The 18,841-nt window shown below is 30.6% G+C and overlaps 1 protein-coding gene across 1 annotated transcript in view; it reads left to right on the top strand.

Annotated features, from left to right (window-relative positions):
- The window catches only part of LOC106462950 (secretory carrier-associated membrane protein 1-like), a 22,819-nt gene extending 4,243 nt beyond the window's left edge, over positions 1-18,576 (top strand). Inside the window, exons 2-10 of the mRNA XM_022390350.1 lie at positions 1,701-1,799; positions 5,842-6,009; positions 6,842-6,908; positions 10,362-10,490; positions 11,423-11,579; positions 12,536-12,637; positions 13,195-13,330; positions 13,982-14,137; positions 14,648-18,576. Of these exons, the coding sequence (XP_022246058.1) occupies positions 5,923-6,009; positions 6,842-6,908; positions 10,362-10,490; positions 11,423-11,579; positions 12,536-12,637; positions 13,195-13,330; positions 13,982-14,137 (834 nt within the window). The 5' untranslated portion in view covers positions 1,701-1,799; positions 5,842-5,922 and the 3' untranslated portion in view covers positions 14,648-18,576. The remainder of the gene's footprint in view (positions 1-1,700; positions 1,800-5,841; positions 6,010-6,841; positions 6,909-10,361; positions 10,491-11,422; positions 11,580-12,535; positions 12,638-13,194; positions 13,331-13,981; positions 14,138-14,647) is intronic.
- The last annotated feature ends 265 nt before the right edge of the window (positions 18,577-18,841 follow it).

Below are 18,841 nucleotides of genomic sequence, written 5' to 3'. Positions count from 1 at the left end.
CTCCACGACAATGCACGTCCACATGTGGCACGTCGGACACAACACAAGATTATGGAGTTGGGTTGGGAAGTTCTCCCCCACCCTCCATATTCTCCAGATATGGCACCATCAGATTGCCATCTTTTTCATTAGCTGCAGCACCATCTTAATGGGAAGACGTATGCAAATGTGGAAGGTGTTAAATAGGACATTGACATGTATTTTGCTTCAAAGCCAAGTGATTTCTTTGATCAGGGCATTAACAACCTGATTGTAAGATGGAAAAGCATCATTGATAATAATGGAGACTATTTCATTTAATAAATGTTTTGTTTTGATATATAAATTTTTCGGGTTTTTCATCTATAAAAAAGTTATATTAATTTCTTGACGACCTAATAGAACATGCCTTGCTCATCACTTGCTGCAGAAAAGGTTGGCTTTTATTTCAGGTCATCAACATTTTGATAATCAGGTAGTTCCGTCTTGTGAAAATACTAGTTTCTTCAGAATGAAGAGGGTTACCCCACCTATCAAATGCAAATCACTAGGGCCCTGTGTTTTTTGTAAATGAGAAGTAATCAAACAGAAGGAAGTGGAAAGAATTAAAAATATAATGAAATCAATGGCTGAAACAAAAGAATCAGATGAAAAGGAATCAGTCTTAATATTCCTGTATGCATGGTGTTCAAATATGTTACATTACTTTGTTGATAAACCTTTATACAGTTTTTTTCTACGGATGAACTGAAATTGATAATACATTTTTATTTGTATACATGAATTTTTAATGAATGTAAATTTAATAAAATGAAATGTTTAATGGATAATAATAAACTCCCAAAAATGAAAATGAAAGAATTTCACAAGACTGTAGCAACTGGAAAGTGAAGTTTATTTTCCCATAATACTTGTCCCTTGTTTTTATGAGGTTAACAATTAATTTTTTTCTTTGTTCTTGGTATTGATAAACAACAGTATATTATTTGACAAATGAAGGAAAAGAACGTAATCAATAAAACTGACTTGTATAAAAAAATGAATGAATACATTGTACACTTACCTAAATTTGACCAGCTTGCAACAGGCATTGCCCTAAACAAAAATGGTGGGACACGTGGTGAAAATTATTTCAATTTCTGGGTGGAAAAGCATGCTCAGAAAATTGTGCCTTAATTGTTGGACAGGTAACATGCCAATTTTCATCTGTCCCAGAAGGTGAATAGTCATTAATCTCAAGCCCTGCAGATTAAGAAATCAGGCTGTGGAAGATGTAAATGGAAGTACTTATAAATAGCTTATCCACAATCTAAATTTTGGGTTAAAACAAGTATTCCATACTCAGACAAAATTCTTGAAATTCACTATTCAACAATTTTGACTGTGTATAGGTATATTAATGTTTTAAAAGTTTCTTCATTTCTAACTGTATTGAAATATTATATTTCATTAGAAAAATTTTTTTCAAATATTACAAGTTTGATACTGTATTCCATTGAAACATTTCTTATGCAATTAAATGTAGAACATAATCATATACTAACATTTTAAGTAATTGCATCTAGTTGTAGTTCATTCGAAAATACTTAATATGATCATTGAAAATTAAGATTGCTAGTATGAAAATTTTGATCCTTTTTAATTCATAACTTCAACAATTATGATGCACCGTGTTATTGAAACATACTTTTAATAAGATTCCTTTGTATGTTACAATGTAGGACCCGGCTGTTACCCAAGTAACAAGTCAAACTGACAAGAATAGGTCAGGTTTGGATGATTACAATCCTTTTGCTGGTCAGTCAAACAGAACCAATTCAGTAAGTTTCAGTAACTTAGCAATCAGCACAAAAAATGTTCATTTTAAGTATATATATATATATGCATTTTGGAAATAGATCATTTTGTTAGAAGTGTGAACTAGAAAGTCCTTGGATTTTGGTAGACAGGTAAACCTTTTCAATGAATTTCAGAAATTGTGTTGCCTAGAGCTCTTTGAGCATTTAGTCAGTAGTTTATATAATCACAAAAGTTTGGTAACCAATAGTTGTTGTTTTTTAAAGCTCATGTTTCAAATACACATCCTTAATTTAAATATTGCTAACTGAACAGCTACAGTTTTAGAAAATTTTCTTACCCAGTCTACCATTATATATTCTCAGTGAATGTATGACATTCATAATTTAATCATATCATAGCACAGAAAAAAATCACCCTATAAACATGGAAGAGTATGTCTAGCCTAATCTTAAGTTTTTTTATAGCTTGCTGAGAAAGAAAGCATCTTTAGCCTTCACTCAATCATATTCTGTTACTTACATACAGCTCTGAAAATACAGGGGTGTCCAAAATTATCTTTTCGATTTAATAATTAAATAACTAAGGAAATACAACCACGCAGTTTCAACATCTTGTAGCCCAACTCAAACAGTTTTTATTGACATGTTACTAGATTCCACATGTGCACCATTAGTGGGTCTCAGCATACCTAACCAATATTAGATATCAGTCCATGTTCACTGCAACACGTCCACAGTTACAGTGGCGATGGTATCCATTATCCGTCTTTAGCTCCATGATGTTAACTATAGGTGTGTGGTACACAATATCCTTAACATACTCCCCTCATCCACCCCAAAGAAAGAAGTCTAGTGATGTGTGGCAAATGTTGAGGCCACAGAATTAGCCCACCCTGACCTATCAATTGCCTCATAAATGTCTGATCTAAGAAGTGTTTGACCAGCAAACTCCAGTCATGTGGAGCACCAGCCTGTTGAAAGATTATCCATGGTTGTATTTCCTCCACACTATACATTCATATTTGGGTTATCACTCACTATTTCATTTGTGTCATGGGGTTTTCTGGGCCCTAAACAGGGACGTTATGAAAATTCACTTTACCTAAGGTATGAAATGTAGCCTCATTTCTAAACAGTACACAAGCTAGAAGTGTGTTTTCACCTATGCAGTCAAGGAGGTTCGCTGCAAATGTCTTGTGTTGTGATCTGTCATCTGATTGCATTACCTGTACCAACCGAAGTTTGAAGGCATGCAGGTGAAGTCGTTTGTGAAAAACATGGAGCAGGGATGTTTTTGGCATGTTAAGTTCTCGTGAAGCATGCTTAAGTGATTTTCATGGCTACACTGAAATGATTCATGTACTTGTTTGATATGATAGAGGTCCTTCCAGCTCTTGGTCACTGTAATACACTGTCTTGTCTCCAAGAAACTTCTTCATCCACTACAGTGTAGTTGGTTTCAATGGTAGTTCTTTCCTGTACTGGCATATATTATTATGCTGTGTCACAATCACTGACTTAATCTCTGGAAACCAAACCATGCATTGAGCCTTCACATGCACGGTTGTCATTGTATGGGGTAACACTACTTACTAGAGTGAAAAAAAAGCATGTCAATTAAAACTTTGAGATGGGTTACAAGGTGATGAAAACTGCATGATCATCTTTCCTTAGTTACTTAATTATTAAATTTTCAAATAGGAAAGACTATAATTTTGGAACACCCTGTAGTATAAATTTATTTATGAAATTATCTTTAATTATATTTAATTTTACTTTAGTATTTAAATGAAATGAACAGTAATGTTTAGCAGACATTTAACCTTTTGGTCTTTGTAATCTGTTATATAATAAATGTTTTTACTGATTTAATATTATAATTAAATATTATGGGAACATGTATGTGTGTGTGTGTGTGTGTATATATATATATATATATATATATATTAATTCATTCACACCAAGATAGGTGCAGCCTACTTCAAGAGCAGAATTTCACTATTCAATTAAGAATAATTATAGAAAATAAATCTTTAGTAGCTTTTCTGCACATTAAAAAAAAACTTAAATAGTTGAAATTTATTCAATAAAATTGGTTTTATTTATTTAAAAAAAAAATTAAATCAAATTTTTGATTTTGGATGGATTTCAGTGTGTTCGCAACAAAATCATTAGTGCTTGGTTTTACTTGAAATTAAGAAATGCTGTAGTTTTCCCCGAAATATGGAGAATTGGTTGTCTTGAGCTATTTACTTAGTTTGAAATGATTTTGTATTATATGGTAAAACATTTTAAAATTGGTTGCTAATTTTAATAATTAACCATAAAAAAAAAATATTTTTTTCAGCAAAATTTTTCAAAGCTGAATAGGAGTTATAGTTTATTCAGCAATATTTTTCAAGGCTAAATAGGAGTTATACTTTATTCAGCAATATTTTTCAAGGCTAAATAGGAGTTATACTTTATTCAGCAATATTTTTCAAGGCTAAATAGGAGTTAGTTTATTTTCACATTTACTGATATAATTATTTCAATAAAGGAATATTTGCTGGTTTAAATTTTCTGAAAATAATGATAACTTGGTTTTATGCTTATACAATTGTACATAATTGTGTCAGTAAACTTCATTCTATGTATAGCGTGTTTTAAGTATAAGAATTTAGCATACAATTAAATGCTGTATTCTGACTATTTTTGTTACAAAAAAGTTACAAAATTGTGTTTTTTTGTACAAATATTTTGTATTTATCATAAATATCTTTTCCTGTCTGACTTTTAAAACTAATGAAATTAATATTGGTGACAAAATATTTTTGATAACATGTTAACTTTCATAATAAGTTGCTAAAAACCTCTTGATTGTTTGATTTAACATAGTTGTAACCTAAATGTTTAGATTAACTGTTTTTTCTTTCTTTTATGAAATGAATTGCTACTAATAGTTGTCAAATTATTACTAATAGTACTCACCAATTTTTTTTTTTTTAAAGCAGCCACTAATCTAAACATTTAGATTGGAAACAAGATAAAAGCAAAGTTTATATACATGTATATATAGTTTCAAATGTAAAAAACCTCAATTTCAAGATTTTCTGAATCTAAAAAAAGGTGTTATTGTGCACTTTTTATGCCAATCAGTAGAGAACATTTTTGTATTGGTATGCAATAAATGGGTAGATTGTGGCTTCTTCTACAAACATTTAGGTTTAAAAAACAAAACATTACTAACTGACTTCTCTCATGAAAAAGTTGAATTTCTAACCAGATGTTTACAAATAATAAAATATTGTATTACTGAAATATTTTATTATTGTCTCATCCACTTTATTTCTTGTACTAAAATAACTAAGATATGAAGTTTATGTTGAATTTTCTTGAAATGGCAAGTTAAAATTATTTATTCATTGCTTCTGACAGTGTTACTATCATTTTTTGGGTGAATTTTAAGTGTGTTTATGTACATTTACGTACTTTTTAAAAGTATTTTTATGTGTACAATTATTTATACTATGACAATGTGAAATTTCTAAGATCATACTGTTTTTGTACATTTGGCCACAGCCAAAATGTATTGTTGGAATGCAGCCATTCAAAAAAGTGTTTTCAGAGTTGGGTGAAATTTGCCACTTATTTTTAGTAAAAGGTGGTTGAGGTCTAGTTTGTTTACAAACTAGTGAAGATGTCAAAGGTATACTACCAAAGTAGTGTCAATTTGCTTAAGACTTTTTTTTTTTTTACTATCACATATTTTGGAATGATCCATTTATAAAATATATGATGAAATATTTTCTTGACTTACTTTAAACATTTCACTGATGGCTAGTTACCAAGTCCCCCCAGTGGTATGTCTATGGATTTGCAATGCTAAAATCAGGGGTTCGACTCACCTTGATGTACACGGCAGATAGCCTGATGTAGCTTCGCTATAAGAAAAACACACACCGGTATCTGAATGTATCATTGCATTGTAGTCATTTAGTGCTCTATACTCTGATGAAAGTATTTTTTCATCAAAGTTTTTGTTAAACAAAGGTACAATTGCAATGCATTTTTATTTCATTAGCAGCCTTCTCAGTTGGGAGGAAATCCTCCTCAGTACCAACCTCAGTCAACGAATTCAGAATCTCCCAACCAGTCGGCAGTGATGCAACCAGTGACGGAACCTCCACCTGCTTATTCTCCCACTACTACTCAATCCATCAACACCCAAGAACTTCAGAGGAGGCAGGAGGTTAGTACATCTTAAAATACGTAATACCTGGTCCATCAGTGGGTTAACAGTAAGTTTACAGTCTTAAAATGCTAAAATTTGGGGTTCTTTTCCACAGTGCAGGTAGCCCATTGTGTAGCTTTGCACTAAAAAAACAAAACCTAATATCTGTAGATCTCGTATAGTGGTATACGTTGAGAATTAAAAGTAGCTTCATAGGTAATGTTTAGCACATGTAACTGCCACTAGAAAACATTTATTGTAAAACACTTTTCATTGAGAAGACGATAAGTTACAGATTACACCATGCCATCAGTACACTGGGAAACAACCTTCAGCCATAGTTTTTTTCTTGTTGTTTTCATGTGTATTTCTAAACATTTTGTAAGTACTCCTGTTTATTCCTTTTTTAACCTGTCTTTTGTTTTCCTTATGGGTTAAATTGTTAAATTTTCCTGATTACTGGCAGATCTTGGTACCTTTTAGTTTCTTTTTTTTAATTTTTAAATTGTGCTTTTAGAAAATAATTATTTTTCTTGTTTTTGAATGAGATGTTTTCTTAATAGTTTTACATTTTTTTTTACTAAAATTGTTTTAGTTTTGTAAATGAAGAATTGATTAAGTTTAGTATAAATGTTAACTTAATTCAAATTAGAAATAAATACTAATCATGTACCTATAAAATAAAACCTTTTGTTGAACTTGGAAGAGTAATTCGTTGTAATCCTAACTTTTGTGTTTTGCTTGTTTTAGGCAGTGGAAAATTTTAGTTAATTACAAAACTGGTGATTCATTCAGAAATGTAACATGCTAGACATAAGTAAATGTTGCCATTTTTTGCTGTTATATCTAGGAATTAGAAAGGAAGGCAGCTGAGCTTCAAGCCAAAGAGGAGGCACTACGCAGTGCACCTTATAATGGTAAGTTATCCCTTTTGTATTATAATAATTTAACAAAATATCAGAAACTAGAAGTGCATGAAGTCAAACAGCAGAAGTAGTTTGATGTAAAAATGAAAGAACTTTAAAAAAAAAAAAGGACAAATGATTTTCCTGAACATTTCGTTTCTCTGCCTTTTCTGAAAAACAAAAACATGAGCTGTTACATAAAAAATCATAATAATCATACAGGCCTAAATAGAATGAAAACTGGGTATATTTTTACAATTTAAGTAATACAAATCAAATGACTAAGCATTTTAATAAACATTGTGAAAAGGATCAGCTTTACTCACACTTTGTATATCATTTTGCTGATTACTCTAGAATGAACAGCCTGCTTGAAATTTCACACACAGGAATGTCTTACTTTAAGTGGGTCTTTGGTTTAGGTAAAGTAGTTTTGAAGCATGATAAACATTAAGTTATATTTTCAGTATAAATTTATTTTGCCTTGCACTGACACAGTTCATGCTTATTTATTTGTAAAAACACAGTAGAAAAGACTGCAAGGCATGGAAAAATAAGGAATTAAAAGTGTTTAAAATTGGTGAAACACACGTCTATAACAAAAACTTTATTATTATTTGCAACGTTTCGGGCAGAAGTACTTCGTCAGGTTATTTAAACCGTGTTACATAGAAAAAAGGCTTAGACAGAATCATTGAAGGGTTAGAATATAAATAGATTGTAAATTACATACGTATTGTGTGGAGCAAGTTAACAAAAATATTGTAAGAAGGAACATTGTTGAAGTGGTTCTATAAACAGTTTTAAAAATGAAAAACTTATTTATTTGTGAACTTCCTTCTTTACAAGAATGCCAATTTCATTGGAAAGATGAATTTAGAAGTCCAAGCTTTTTTTGATTCACTATCTCTGCTGCAGCAGACTAGTTTCACTGAATTCACAGCTCATCAGTGCTGCTTGGAAGTGTAAAGCAAATAAAGTAAGCCTCATATAGTGGTGGACGTAAACAGTTTTTATTTTTTTTATGTATAGTCTTTTACTCACCTGTGAGATCCTATAGATGTTTGGATAATGTGACATACTGTCATAATTATTATTCAGCAGACTAACTGTTTGATGATTAGTGTTCTAAAATATGGATTGAAAAAATTAGATTTTCCCAAATTACTGTCCTTTATGCTTTTCTCTTACAAACATTTTAACTCTCACCTATAACAGTCATTTCAAAATTATATTGCCTCAGAAAAAGTTACATTAAAATTAGTCTAATTATTTATAATATTTAAAGCAGTACTCAGATGTTTTCTTATGCTAAACATGTTTTAGCTGTAAAATTTAAAGTGTAAAGTTTTAATGTAAAAATATAAACTACTAAAACATAGCTAATGCAAAGACAGAAGTTTGATAACACTAAAGATTTCGTTCCACCATTTCCAAGTATTACAACAGAAGTTTTTTTCACTCTATTAATTTTCTTGTCATTTTTGCTTACTAATTACATATAAATTTACTAAAATAATCATGATTTTAATAGTGTAGTTATTTTATCAGCATTGTGAATGTGTAGAAAGGTGTAATAACTTGCTCTGTTAATTCAAAACTAATTAATTAATCATTCAAATTGATAAACAAGATCTATATAACATTTGAAATATTACATTAATAATTGTTTGGTTAGTTTATGTCATTGAATAGTGTGAAGTGCAAAAGAAAATTAGTTTTAGATGGAAAGCAGTTAAGTAAGTTGTTAAAGTTATGTATTAAAGGTGAGAATAGGATGGTATCACTGAGATTTGTGATTCGGTACAACACCTTGTCTCGTGGAGCACCAAGAAACCAGTGGCTAAAGGGTTTTCGAAGCCTTGGTATTTTAAGTTCTAAAGAATATTTATACTAGTTCAAAGACTATTTCTTGTAAGTTAACTATTTTATTCAAAAGATGTTTAAGCATGATTATAAGGCTAGTTGTTTCCCATAATATTGTAACCAAAACTTGTATGTTGTTTTCAGTCCCAACATATATTTAAATCACATATTTTACTTACAGTATTTAATAATGAGGTTATAATAGTTTTACATTAATAAACTTATATATATGTAATATGTTGAAAAACTGTAAATACATGTAGTGAATCAGAAGCATGTTTCAAAGATTTAGTTAAGTGTTATAATGGCTGGAGATGGCTTGAATGGGTAATGAAGAAAAACTTTAATATAAGTTGAACATAACAGCAAATGTACAACGTTTCAACAAGGTTTTGTCATCATCAGTCTCTGGCCATTATTAATCTCAAAGTGGGTTCCTCGTCATCGAATTAGTTAAGTGTTGTTTTTTTTTTCTCCAAATTTATTGTAAGAAAACTTAATTTGAGTACCTTAAAGTTTAATTATTGACTAATTAATTTTGCTGCTGTTTTGAATATGAAATTTGAACCTTATATAAAACTTGAAATACCAGAAAAAAAATGTTTATTAGATTATTTTAAATATACTTACACTGGGCATAAATTTTAAGTTATTAAATAAATGTGTAATGGTGATTTATAATAGTAAAAAGGTAAATCCAAATCAGTAATTCAATGGTGAGGCAACAGCATGAGAATATTGAGTGCTGGCTAGGAGGAATATTTTGGTAACTTGCCAAGACTGCCCTCTGATTTTGAGGCATGGGTTTTATTTTATTTTTAATGAGTTTCAACGCTCCTCACGTACGACAAGCTAAGAACTACTTGCACAACAAAAGATAAGTTCATTTACTGACAACATATGTAAATGGCCTGAATCCACTGTTCTTGATATACAGAGACATCTGAAAAGTAAATAGACACCATAATTTTGTTGTTGTCCTGTCACCGGCTGGGACTAACACTAAAGACGATAGAAACCCGCTTCTACAGAGACATCTCAAAAGTAAATAGACACCATGATTTTTTTCAATAGTCATTTATCTCGCATAATCAACTTGACAAAAATGTTTACAAATGTGCATCAGTACTTAGTCGATTTGCCACTAGCATTTTTCAGTGGTTTGACTCGTTCTGGCATGGAATAGATGAGTCATTTTTCAGTGGTTTGACTCGTTCTGGCATGGAATTGATGAGTTCTGCAATTTTCTCCTGTAGGATCTTGACCCAATCTGCATGCAAAACATCAAGTAGCTGTCCACGGGACGCTGGTTTTCTGGAACTTCTTCTCACTGCTCGAGCAAGTATGGCCCATACATGCTCGATGGGGTTCATATCAGGTGACTGACTTGGCCATGGGAACCACTGGATGCCTTTCTTAATTAAATGACTATTGAATAAACATCATGGTGTCTATTTACTTTGTTAGGCAGTTTTTTATCAGTGGCCATTCAGTCATATTCAAGTAACTGACCACCACTTCAAAAAAAAAAAATTTTTTTTGTCAGACCTTGTTCTAATGGGAACATTTCAGTTGACATTTCTTCGCTTTTGTTAACAGCTCGAGCAAATAACTGGCCACCACTTCCACAGAAGTTTTGTGTAGGACCTTGTTTTTATCAGGATATTTCGGTCGATATTCCTCTAGAGTTTCAGAAGCTCGTCAAAAGTGTTTACTACGTATGGATATGTAAGTAACTCTTTAGCCTGGATTGTATATGGTACATTGTACATACTTTGTTATTGATTACAGTCACATAAGTTTGACTAATTAGTGTCAATACATAATTGGTGTTACTCTTATACATTATTACATTATGTTTTGTGATTTATTTAACATTATAATGCACTTTTGCTTGGTAGTGAGCTTGGATTACCTTAGTGCATTGTAACACGATGAATTACTTTGTACTTCTTGTTCACTGGCTTAAAAGTTGTATGCTATAGCTTTACACTAAGGAATTTCTTTCAGGATCTTTATCAGAATAGAAAATAAATTAATAGATTCCATGACTTCAAAACGATATTCACTATACACTGTTTTAAACTATACTATCATATAATATATTTTTTAAATACCCCCACTAAGACATATTTTGTATATTTAGTTTGGTGAATTTTAAATATTCTGTGGTTAAATATTTAACATACACCTTTCATTAGCAGTAATATTTGAATAACGAGTTACATAGACTTTTTTGCTGTTATAGTGAAAATAAACAGGATTTTTACACATCTCATAAACTTACCTATGACTGCTTGTATTATCCATTGTAATACAATTGGTTTCTTGATCAAGAGATATTCGGTATGTTTAACACACTTCATTTGAAGTATTAGATTCTGTTGCGTTCTTACAACGGTTCATAATTGCACATTAGTGAAATGACGCATTGTTTCCAAATTTATTGAAGTAATAAACATTATCCAAGGTTCATTCTTCTTATGTAGCATGTCGTATTTTCTGAACTTATAAACATGAAAATTCTTAAAGTTCCTATTTCCCAACAGAAACCGCAGATAGGAAGTCTGATTTTATACTCTGATAGTGTGAGTACAAAATTGTTTAGTTTACTAATATTTGAATAACTAAAATGTTCTGTTATTATGCACTTCTTTCAGTTTATTCTTGTCTTCTGTTCCTGAATATGCTGGGGGCTCTTGCCCTGTTAGTGGTCTATGGTGAAGGAACAACCTTTGGATTTTCCCTTCTGGCTTTTATTCTGTTCACTCCGTTGTCATTTTTATGTTGGTTCCGCCCACTCTACAAGGCCTTCAGGTTAGTTTTTAGACTTATATATATATATATATATATATGAAGATTGTCGCGTGTGTGTGTATGAAATTTTTTTTTTGTGGTATATACATTTAGCTGAGTGTTCAGCTCATATGGATTGCTGGTAGTTGTAGTCAAATGTGTAGAAAGACTGTTGATTGTACTTTAATATGTACAAAGAACATTGGGTTATGATTATTGTTGAACATGTAGAAAAACCACTTGTTGTGACTGTTGTAGCTAAATATGTAAAAATATGGTTGTTGTGATTGTAATGTAATATGTATAAACACAATTTGGTGTTGTGGCTAGTTTAATGCATAGAAAGATGGCTGTCTGATTGTAGTGTGGTATGTAGAAAGATAGTTGTCTGATTGTAGTGCGACATGTAGAAAGATGGTTCTACATGTCGCACTACAATCAGACCCATCTTTCTACATGTTGCACTACAATCAGACAACCATCTTTCTACATGTCGCACTATAATCAGACAACCATCTTTCTGCATGTCGCACTACAATCAGACAACCATCTTTTTGTCTGATTATAGTGCTACATGTAGAAAGATGGTTGTCTGATTATAGTGCGACATGTAGAAAGATGGTTGTCTGATTGTAGTGCGACATGTAGAACAACTATTTGGTTATGGCTATTATTATTTTATATATAAAAAGACTATTACCTTTAGTAATTGTAGTTGAAGTGAGAATATAATACTGTTCCTGCTGTTCTAATGATTTTAGTTTAATAAAGAATAGGTAATTATTAATCTTGTTCAAGCATCACTCAGTACTCATTATCTTAGACCTATTTGGGTTTAAAGTGTTTTTAAACAATTCTTGTAATGTCATGTAAAATTATAATCAGTGTGTTGAAATTGTAAAATTAAAGTGAAGTACTAAGAGACTATAAGAAATCCATTTTGCAATATTTAAGATATTTTTCCATTTCTTTAACAGGAGTGATAGCTCTTTCAACTTCATGGTTTTCTTTTTTGTGTTTTTCTTTCAACTGTTGCTTGCTGGATTGTACTCTGTTGGGATCCCGGACACTGGAGCATGGTAAGTTTTTAAATGAATAATCGCATTTTAATAAAAGCATTGAATTAATTCTATTTATAATAGAAAAATTGGGTTATCAACTATGAAATAAAACATTACACCCACACGTTTATGTTCTTAAACCTAAAATATACTAAACACTAATAAAAAGCTGTTTGTTTTCTATGTAACTAAATTATAGCTATATTTATTTTACATGCAGTTTTTAACTTTAATGTATAGTATGCCCACATACTATACTTGATTTTTAAACACCACAAATTTCTTTGTGTAATCTTAACCTTCCAAAGTTACAGACAAAAGTACAATTAGATAATATCTAATGAATGAAATGATTGTTTCATGTTTTCTTAATGAAAGGTTTTACAGTACTAGACATACGAGTTTCAAAGATTGTCACAAAAATTTCCAAGCATTCTAAACTAATGTGTGTATATGTACTTGACATTTGATTAATCATAGTTTTATAACAACTTAAATTTTAATTTTTAATTTATTTGCAGAGTTGAATAATTGACTCTAAAAGAGGTATCTTTTTTTCGAATGGCATTTTATAGTGGTTTTGTGAATGGCATTGGTGCACTGAGAACACCCCCTATTACACTAAGCAGCTATGCTGTTGGTGGAATTGTCTTGATCATTGGATTCTTGTGGGGACTCGCTGCTCTAATGATAGGATTTATGCTGCTGAAGGTAAGGAAGCATTGTTCTGTGACTTCAGAACTATCTTCTGTGTGTCTTAACCTCGTATAAATCTGTACACCTTAAAAAATAAAAATGAGTAACATAAAATTATGAATTAAACTAAACATTTTCCTTGACTGTACAGAATTGTGTAATTGTCTATAGACATAAAATACACCAAAACTAGACAACAACAAAACATAAATTACATTCAGAAAATGCATTTTAAGGTGTCAAAAAATCCTTAAATCCACTTTTGGCCAGTGGAAACTTTGCATCTGTAAACACCCTTCCCTGGACTCCACCGATCCCTGAGAGTAATCTTAAGAGGATTTTACATATAAGAGTACCATGTATGATAATTAAAACTTTTATTATTTGGTTTTGTATCCTTAATAATACAGTATTTTTGTTATGTTATTGCAGGGAGCTTGAATATATTTCTAATATTAATTCAAGGTTTAATTAAAAAATGCTGCTAATGATGTGACCAGAGATCGGTTATTTCACTTTTTTTGGGGGGGGAGATATATTTATAACTTTGTCTTCTATATCATATATATATGGATTTCCTTTCATATATATATCATATATATATGGATTTCCATCTGAATATAATGCGTGTCTTTGATATTGTTAACCTCATGTTATCATTATTAGGTGCATCGTATTTATCGTAACACTGGTGCAAGCTTTGCTAAAGCTCAACAAGAGTTTGCCCAAGGAGTTCTCCATAATGAACATGTTCAGTCAGCAGCTGCTGGAGCTGCCCAAACTGCAATTAACCAGTCTTATGGTGGTGGGGTCCGATACTAGGTAAGATGATAAATGTTTCAGTCTAAAAACTGATGCTTGAATTCTTTCAAAAAAGACGAAAGTACTCTAGTCTTTTGGATAATATTTAAAACTTTACAATAATTCACAATGCTTCTGGATTCAGAATAGCTTGTTTCATCATAAGGTCAAATTGTGGCAAAGGTTTCCAGTGTTGTATAAAATATTACTTGTTTTGTCGTGTTACATTAGTGGTACGTGTCTAAGGATTCTTGTGATGATGTAATCATGATGTCTAAAGGTGGATGTAAACATTCTTAATGATTGTATTCAATCTAGAATAATTTCCGAACTTTTATAATGTAATTTTTAGGAATATTTCAAGATATTTTAATTCTGTAAATGTGACAGTAAAGATACAAAAAAGTTTTCCATCTGTAATGCTAAGATCAGTATTTGCATTGTTCATTTTTTAAGTAACTTGCTATATATATATATATATCTCTCTCAAATTAATAAAAGTATTTTTTTCAATGTTTTAAATATTTATAGGTGATAGTTCTCTGTATGACAAACCAGGAACATTTGAAAATAACTGGCCATGAAACGTAGGTGATGTAGATGTAAGTGAAAATAATAGATGTTTGAAGGCTTGTTTTAATTGAGACTACAATGAAAATGATGATGAATCTCAAAAACAGGACAGTTTTCTAGACATGCTGGGGATTGAAAAATACAATATTGAAGTTTAAATCACTTTACTGAAAAATAATTCAAATTATTTTGTTTTAAATGGATATACCATTTTTATTATTAATTTAAGAGTGTGAAAGAAATTGTTTCAATACAGCAAGTGTTCAGCTCCAGGGTGAGTTATATAAACCGAAAGGTTAAATAAAACACTAAAAATCACTTCCTACAGCGTTTAGTTATTACAAAGTTAAGCATTTAAGATAGGCGCAATTATACGATTAGTTTAACAGTTTAATGTGTATTGAATAACGGTAAGTAATTTTAGTTACTTTTATTAGTAGGCTGGTATTTAAAAGTTACCTTAAATTAATACAACGTGTTCTCAATAATTTTTTTTTTAAATGAGTCATTTGTTTATGACTAAATAATTTCAAGATGGCGGAAGATTTTGTAAGTTTTAGCTACAGCTTCTTGTGTTTTACTCATTTTAATAATAAACTCTTTTTTTTGCACATTTTATCAAACTATTTTATCTATTATAATATAGTATCAAGGAGTCTAATAATAACTGTTTATATCTAAAACAATGTTTTTTTGTTGGTGAACCAAAAAGATCCAAATTCTCTTTAGATACATACCTTTGCTGTAGAACTCTTCTTAGCTAGTTACTGTGTTTGAAGTACTTTTGACGTAATGTTAGTTTCTTTAATCTTACTATGTAATAGTGTGTATTATTTGGAAAGAATGGATAAGAGCTATTTAAGGTACCATTTCTCTTAACACAATTCTTTATCTATGTAATGCATTTACAATTATATACATTATTTGTCATTACCACATGTGATTTTGTGTGCTTATATCTTAAGGTGAGATAGATCTGAATCTATTGAAAGGATTTCTTTATTCTGTGTAAAGTAGCAGCTTAAAGTACTAATGGTACTGTGATGTGTGTTCATTCCTGATTATGAGCATATTTTTTATTTATTTGTTCTTGTGTAATTTTTTAAGAACTGTACTTAGAAAAAGAAAATGTGAGCTGTAGTGTATATTAAAGTTTACTAAACCAAAATCAGATATGTGACTGTTATTTAAAGGTTGTGTTACTACAGTTAAACTGCAGTGTATATTAAAGTTTACTAAACCAAAATCAGATACGTGACTGTTATTTAAAGGTTGTGTTACTACAGTTAAACCTAAATACTACTAAAGTTTTTAGCCCTCTGGTTGTCATTATGGTATTCAGTTGTTTTTACACATTACTTGAGTATATTATTTGTTGAAACCAACCAAATTATCCTAATTGTTTTGTGCAAAAACATGTAGTGAAATGAAAAACTTAAACAATGAATTGCTGAATATGTGTGTGTGGGGGGTTGGGGTGTTTTTCATTTCTTGATAAACTATAAACTGGTGTAAAGTGCTATTCATTTTTTACTGTAAGTACTTTATTTAAGGTAATTCATTAGAAAATTTTTTTACTAAAATTACAAAAGCTTTGGCTGTAAAAAATACAAAGCAATTGAATTAAAAATATCACTATTCAAATACCAACTTGTATGTTATTTTACAATAAATATGGGGGGGGGGGTGTTTTTCATTTCTTGATAAACTATAAACTGGTGTAAAGTGCTATTCATTTTTTACTGTAAGTACTTTATTGAAGGTAATTAGTACAGTTAATCAGAATTATACTTAAAGGATATTTTCAGTTAACTTAAGTTTATTGGGTAAGACGCCCTTGAGGACCCCCCTAACCCACCCCGAAGAGTACTAGTTCTTTTCAACCAGAGCTTATTGTAGATAAGAATATACAGTTTTGTAAGTTATTCAGTTCTAATGACATTTATGAGAAAGGTATAAAACTTGAAATTGTCAAAAATAATCATAATTTATATATTTTAAATGTAAAGATAGTGTTCAAAATTTAAAAAAAACAACTATAAAAGCTTCTGAAATTTATACATATGAACTATCTCTATAATCTTTTAAGGGTTAAGGGAATATTTTTGCATATTTTTTTTTTCTTTATTACAAGAAAACAGTAAAACATTTAAAATTTCTGCCAAGTATAAATGAGATTCTTTTGTGTGCACTGTGTTCTTTGGCATTGTGATGTTTATTCCTGACTCCGAGTCTTGCAGAATTACATCTTAATGGTGGGGGTCTTGGTTAGCTGATGAAATACACAGATATAACATAGAGAGATTTTTCAGTATTGGTTTCTGCTTTAGCTCGAGGTTTGTCAGCATCTCGATTTGTGTACTACAGATCTTGTCATGTTGCATATAAATGCTTCCTTGTTGATGAAAATTGAGTAGAGGCTTCCCATTAGCTGTGCCCAGTAATGTTTTTTGGTCTTATTACATAATTTTACTTGTTCCATAGCACATAATATAGAGCCATACTTACCATGTCTGTAATGTGTAAGTGTCATCACCAGATTCATTTTATAACATTGAGACTTTTTTTGAAGTTATTCACAGTTATTAGGAATATGATATGTTTTACTATGAGTTATTGATATATGTTACTTTGGGAAGTAATAACCATGTGGATGTAGATTTGTAATCCTTTGTCAGATCCTTAACCCTTTCATTGCTCAGGTTGATGTGGGTGGAAAAAAAACTACACCCCATGTGCAAAAAAAAAAAAGTCAAAACACCAAAAAGTCATATAATGACCTCTCTGTATGTAGGCTTGGTGGTGTGAGGAAGGAGGTCAGTTAGTTTTAAGGCATCCCTCACTGACCACAAAATAAGATGAGAGGGCAAAGAGGACTTGTTTTTTTTTACAGATGTGGTGTTGCTCTCCTCTTATCTCACGCACTAGCACAGTGTTGTTAACACAACACTGTTGTGAATAACACAACTGTACTGTAGAAATATTATACTTATCACACTAATATACATCACTAAAACTGCTGTATAAATGCTTAATGTTTACGCTATATACATTTTTTTCTGCCATGTTTAGGTGTTGGGGTGACATCTATAGATCACTGGTATAACCAAATATTGGGAAAAACCTAAAACATCCTATGATGTGCAGAGCAGTGAAAGGATTAAGGATAACATCAGCATCCTTTTAACATTTGCTTTTTCTAGTTTGATGCTTATTAACTACAAAGCTTAAAATATATTCAAATTTTAAAATCTGGTTGTGAATGTTTTTTTTTTGTATGGGTTATGAATCTTTAGAAGGTGAAATAACTGCAATGGGTTACCCAAATTGAAATTACTAGGTTTTTTTTACATTTCTGGAAAGGGTTAAATCGGAAATACTAGTTTGTTTGGTAAAAGTTAGGGTGGAAATGTTTTTTTTTTATTTGTTTCAAATACTTAAAGAAAAATGATGGATGCTGTAATCTAGTGTTTAGTCATAATACTTTGTGGAATAGTGAACAAATCTGGAAATCTTTTAATAAATATACAGTTGAACACAATATGGTTTTGTACTTGTAAATACTATTCTTGTGATACAGCATTTAACAATGCGTGACTAAATTCAAACTAATTCCAGTTGGTTGTAAAATTCAAACCGAACTTGTTTTACTAATCACTTGTTGTTTTTATGGAGTCAACAACAAATAATAAAAGGCAACTGTTTGTAATTCATCATACTGATTATTAAAACATGCTTTCAGAAATGATAAGTTTGTCTAGCTGAAAACAGTTGCCTGTTAGTTTTATGTCTTATTTCGATAAGAAGAGTTGATGTGTCTGTAATCTTTGCCATTTATGGAAATAACTATAAGCTATCGGTGTAATAAACACTATCTACCTTATTGCCAGAACTTGTCTGTATGTTACTTTCTTTTTTGTAACACCATGTGACATTGAATCCAATAGTTGGACAGATGAGTGATGTATGATAATTGTTAATTGACCAAAATTCTGTCATTAGGACAAAAAAAAAGTTTGCTTTTGGTCAAATTAAATGGATAGTAATATTTAATTACTAAAGCTCAACTGTAAGAGGCTATTATACTTTAAATTATATTATATGGTTTCTGTTTGAATATTAAAAAAAGTACTTTATTAAGTACTTGATATT

This window comes from Limulus polyphemus, unplaced genomic scaffold (assembly GCF_000517525.1).
Source record: "Limulus polyphemus unplaced genomic scaffold, Limulus_polyphemus-2.1.2 Scaffold1289, whole genome shotgun sequence".
In the NCBI taxonomy this organism is placed as follows: domain Eukaryota; kingdom Metazoa; phylum Arthropoda; class Merostomata; order Xiphosura; family Limulidae; genus Limulus; species Limulus polyphemus.
Note: the sequence above shows the minus strand (reverse complement) of the source record. Positions and strands in the feature narration are given on the sequence as shown.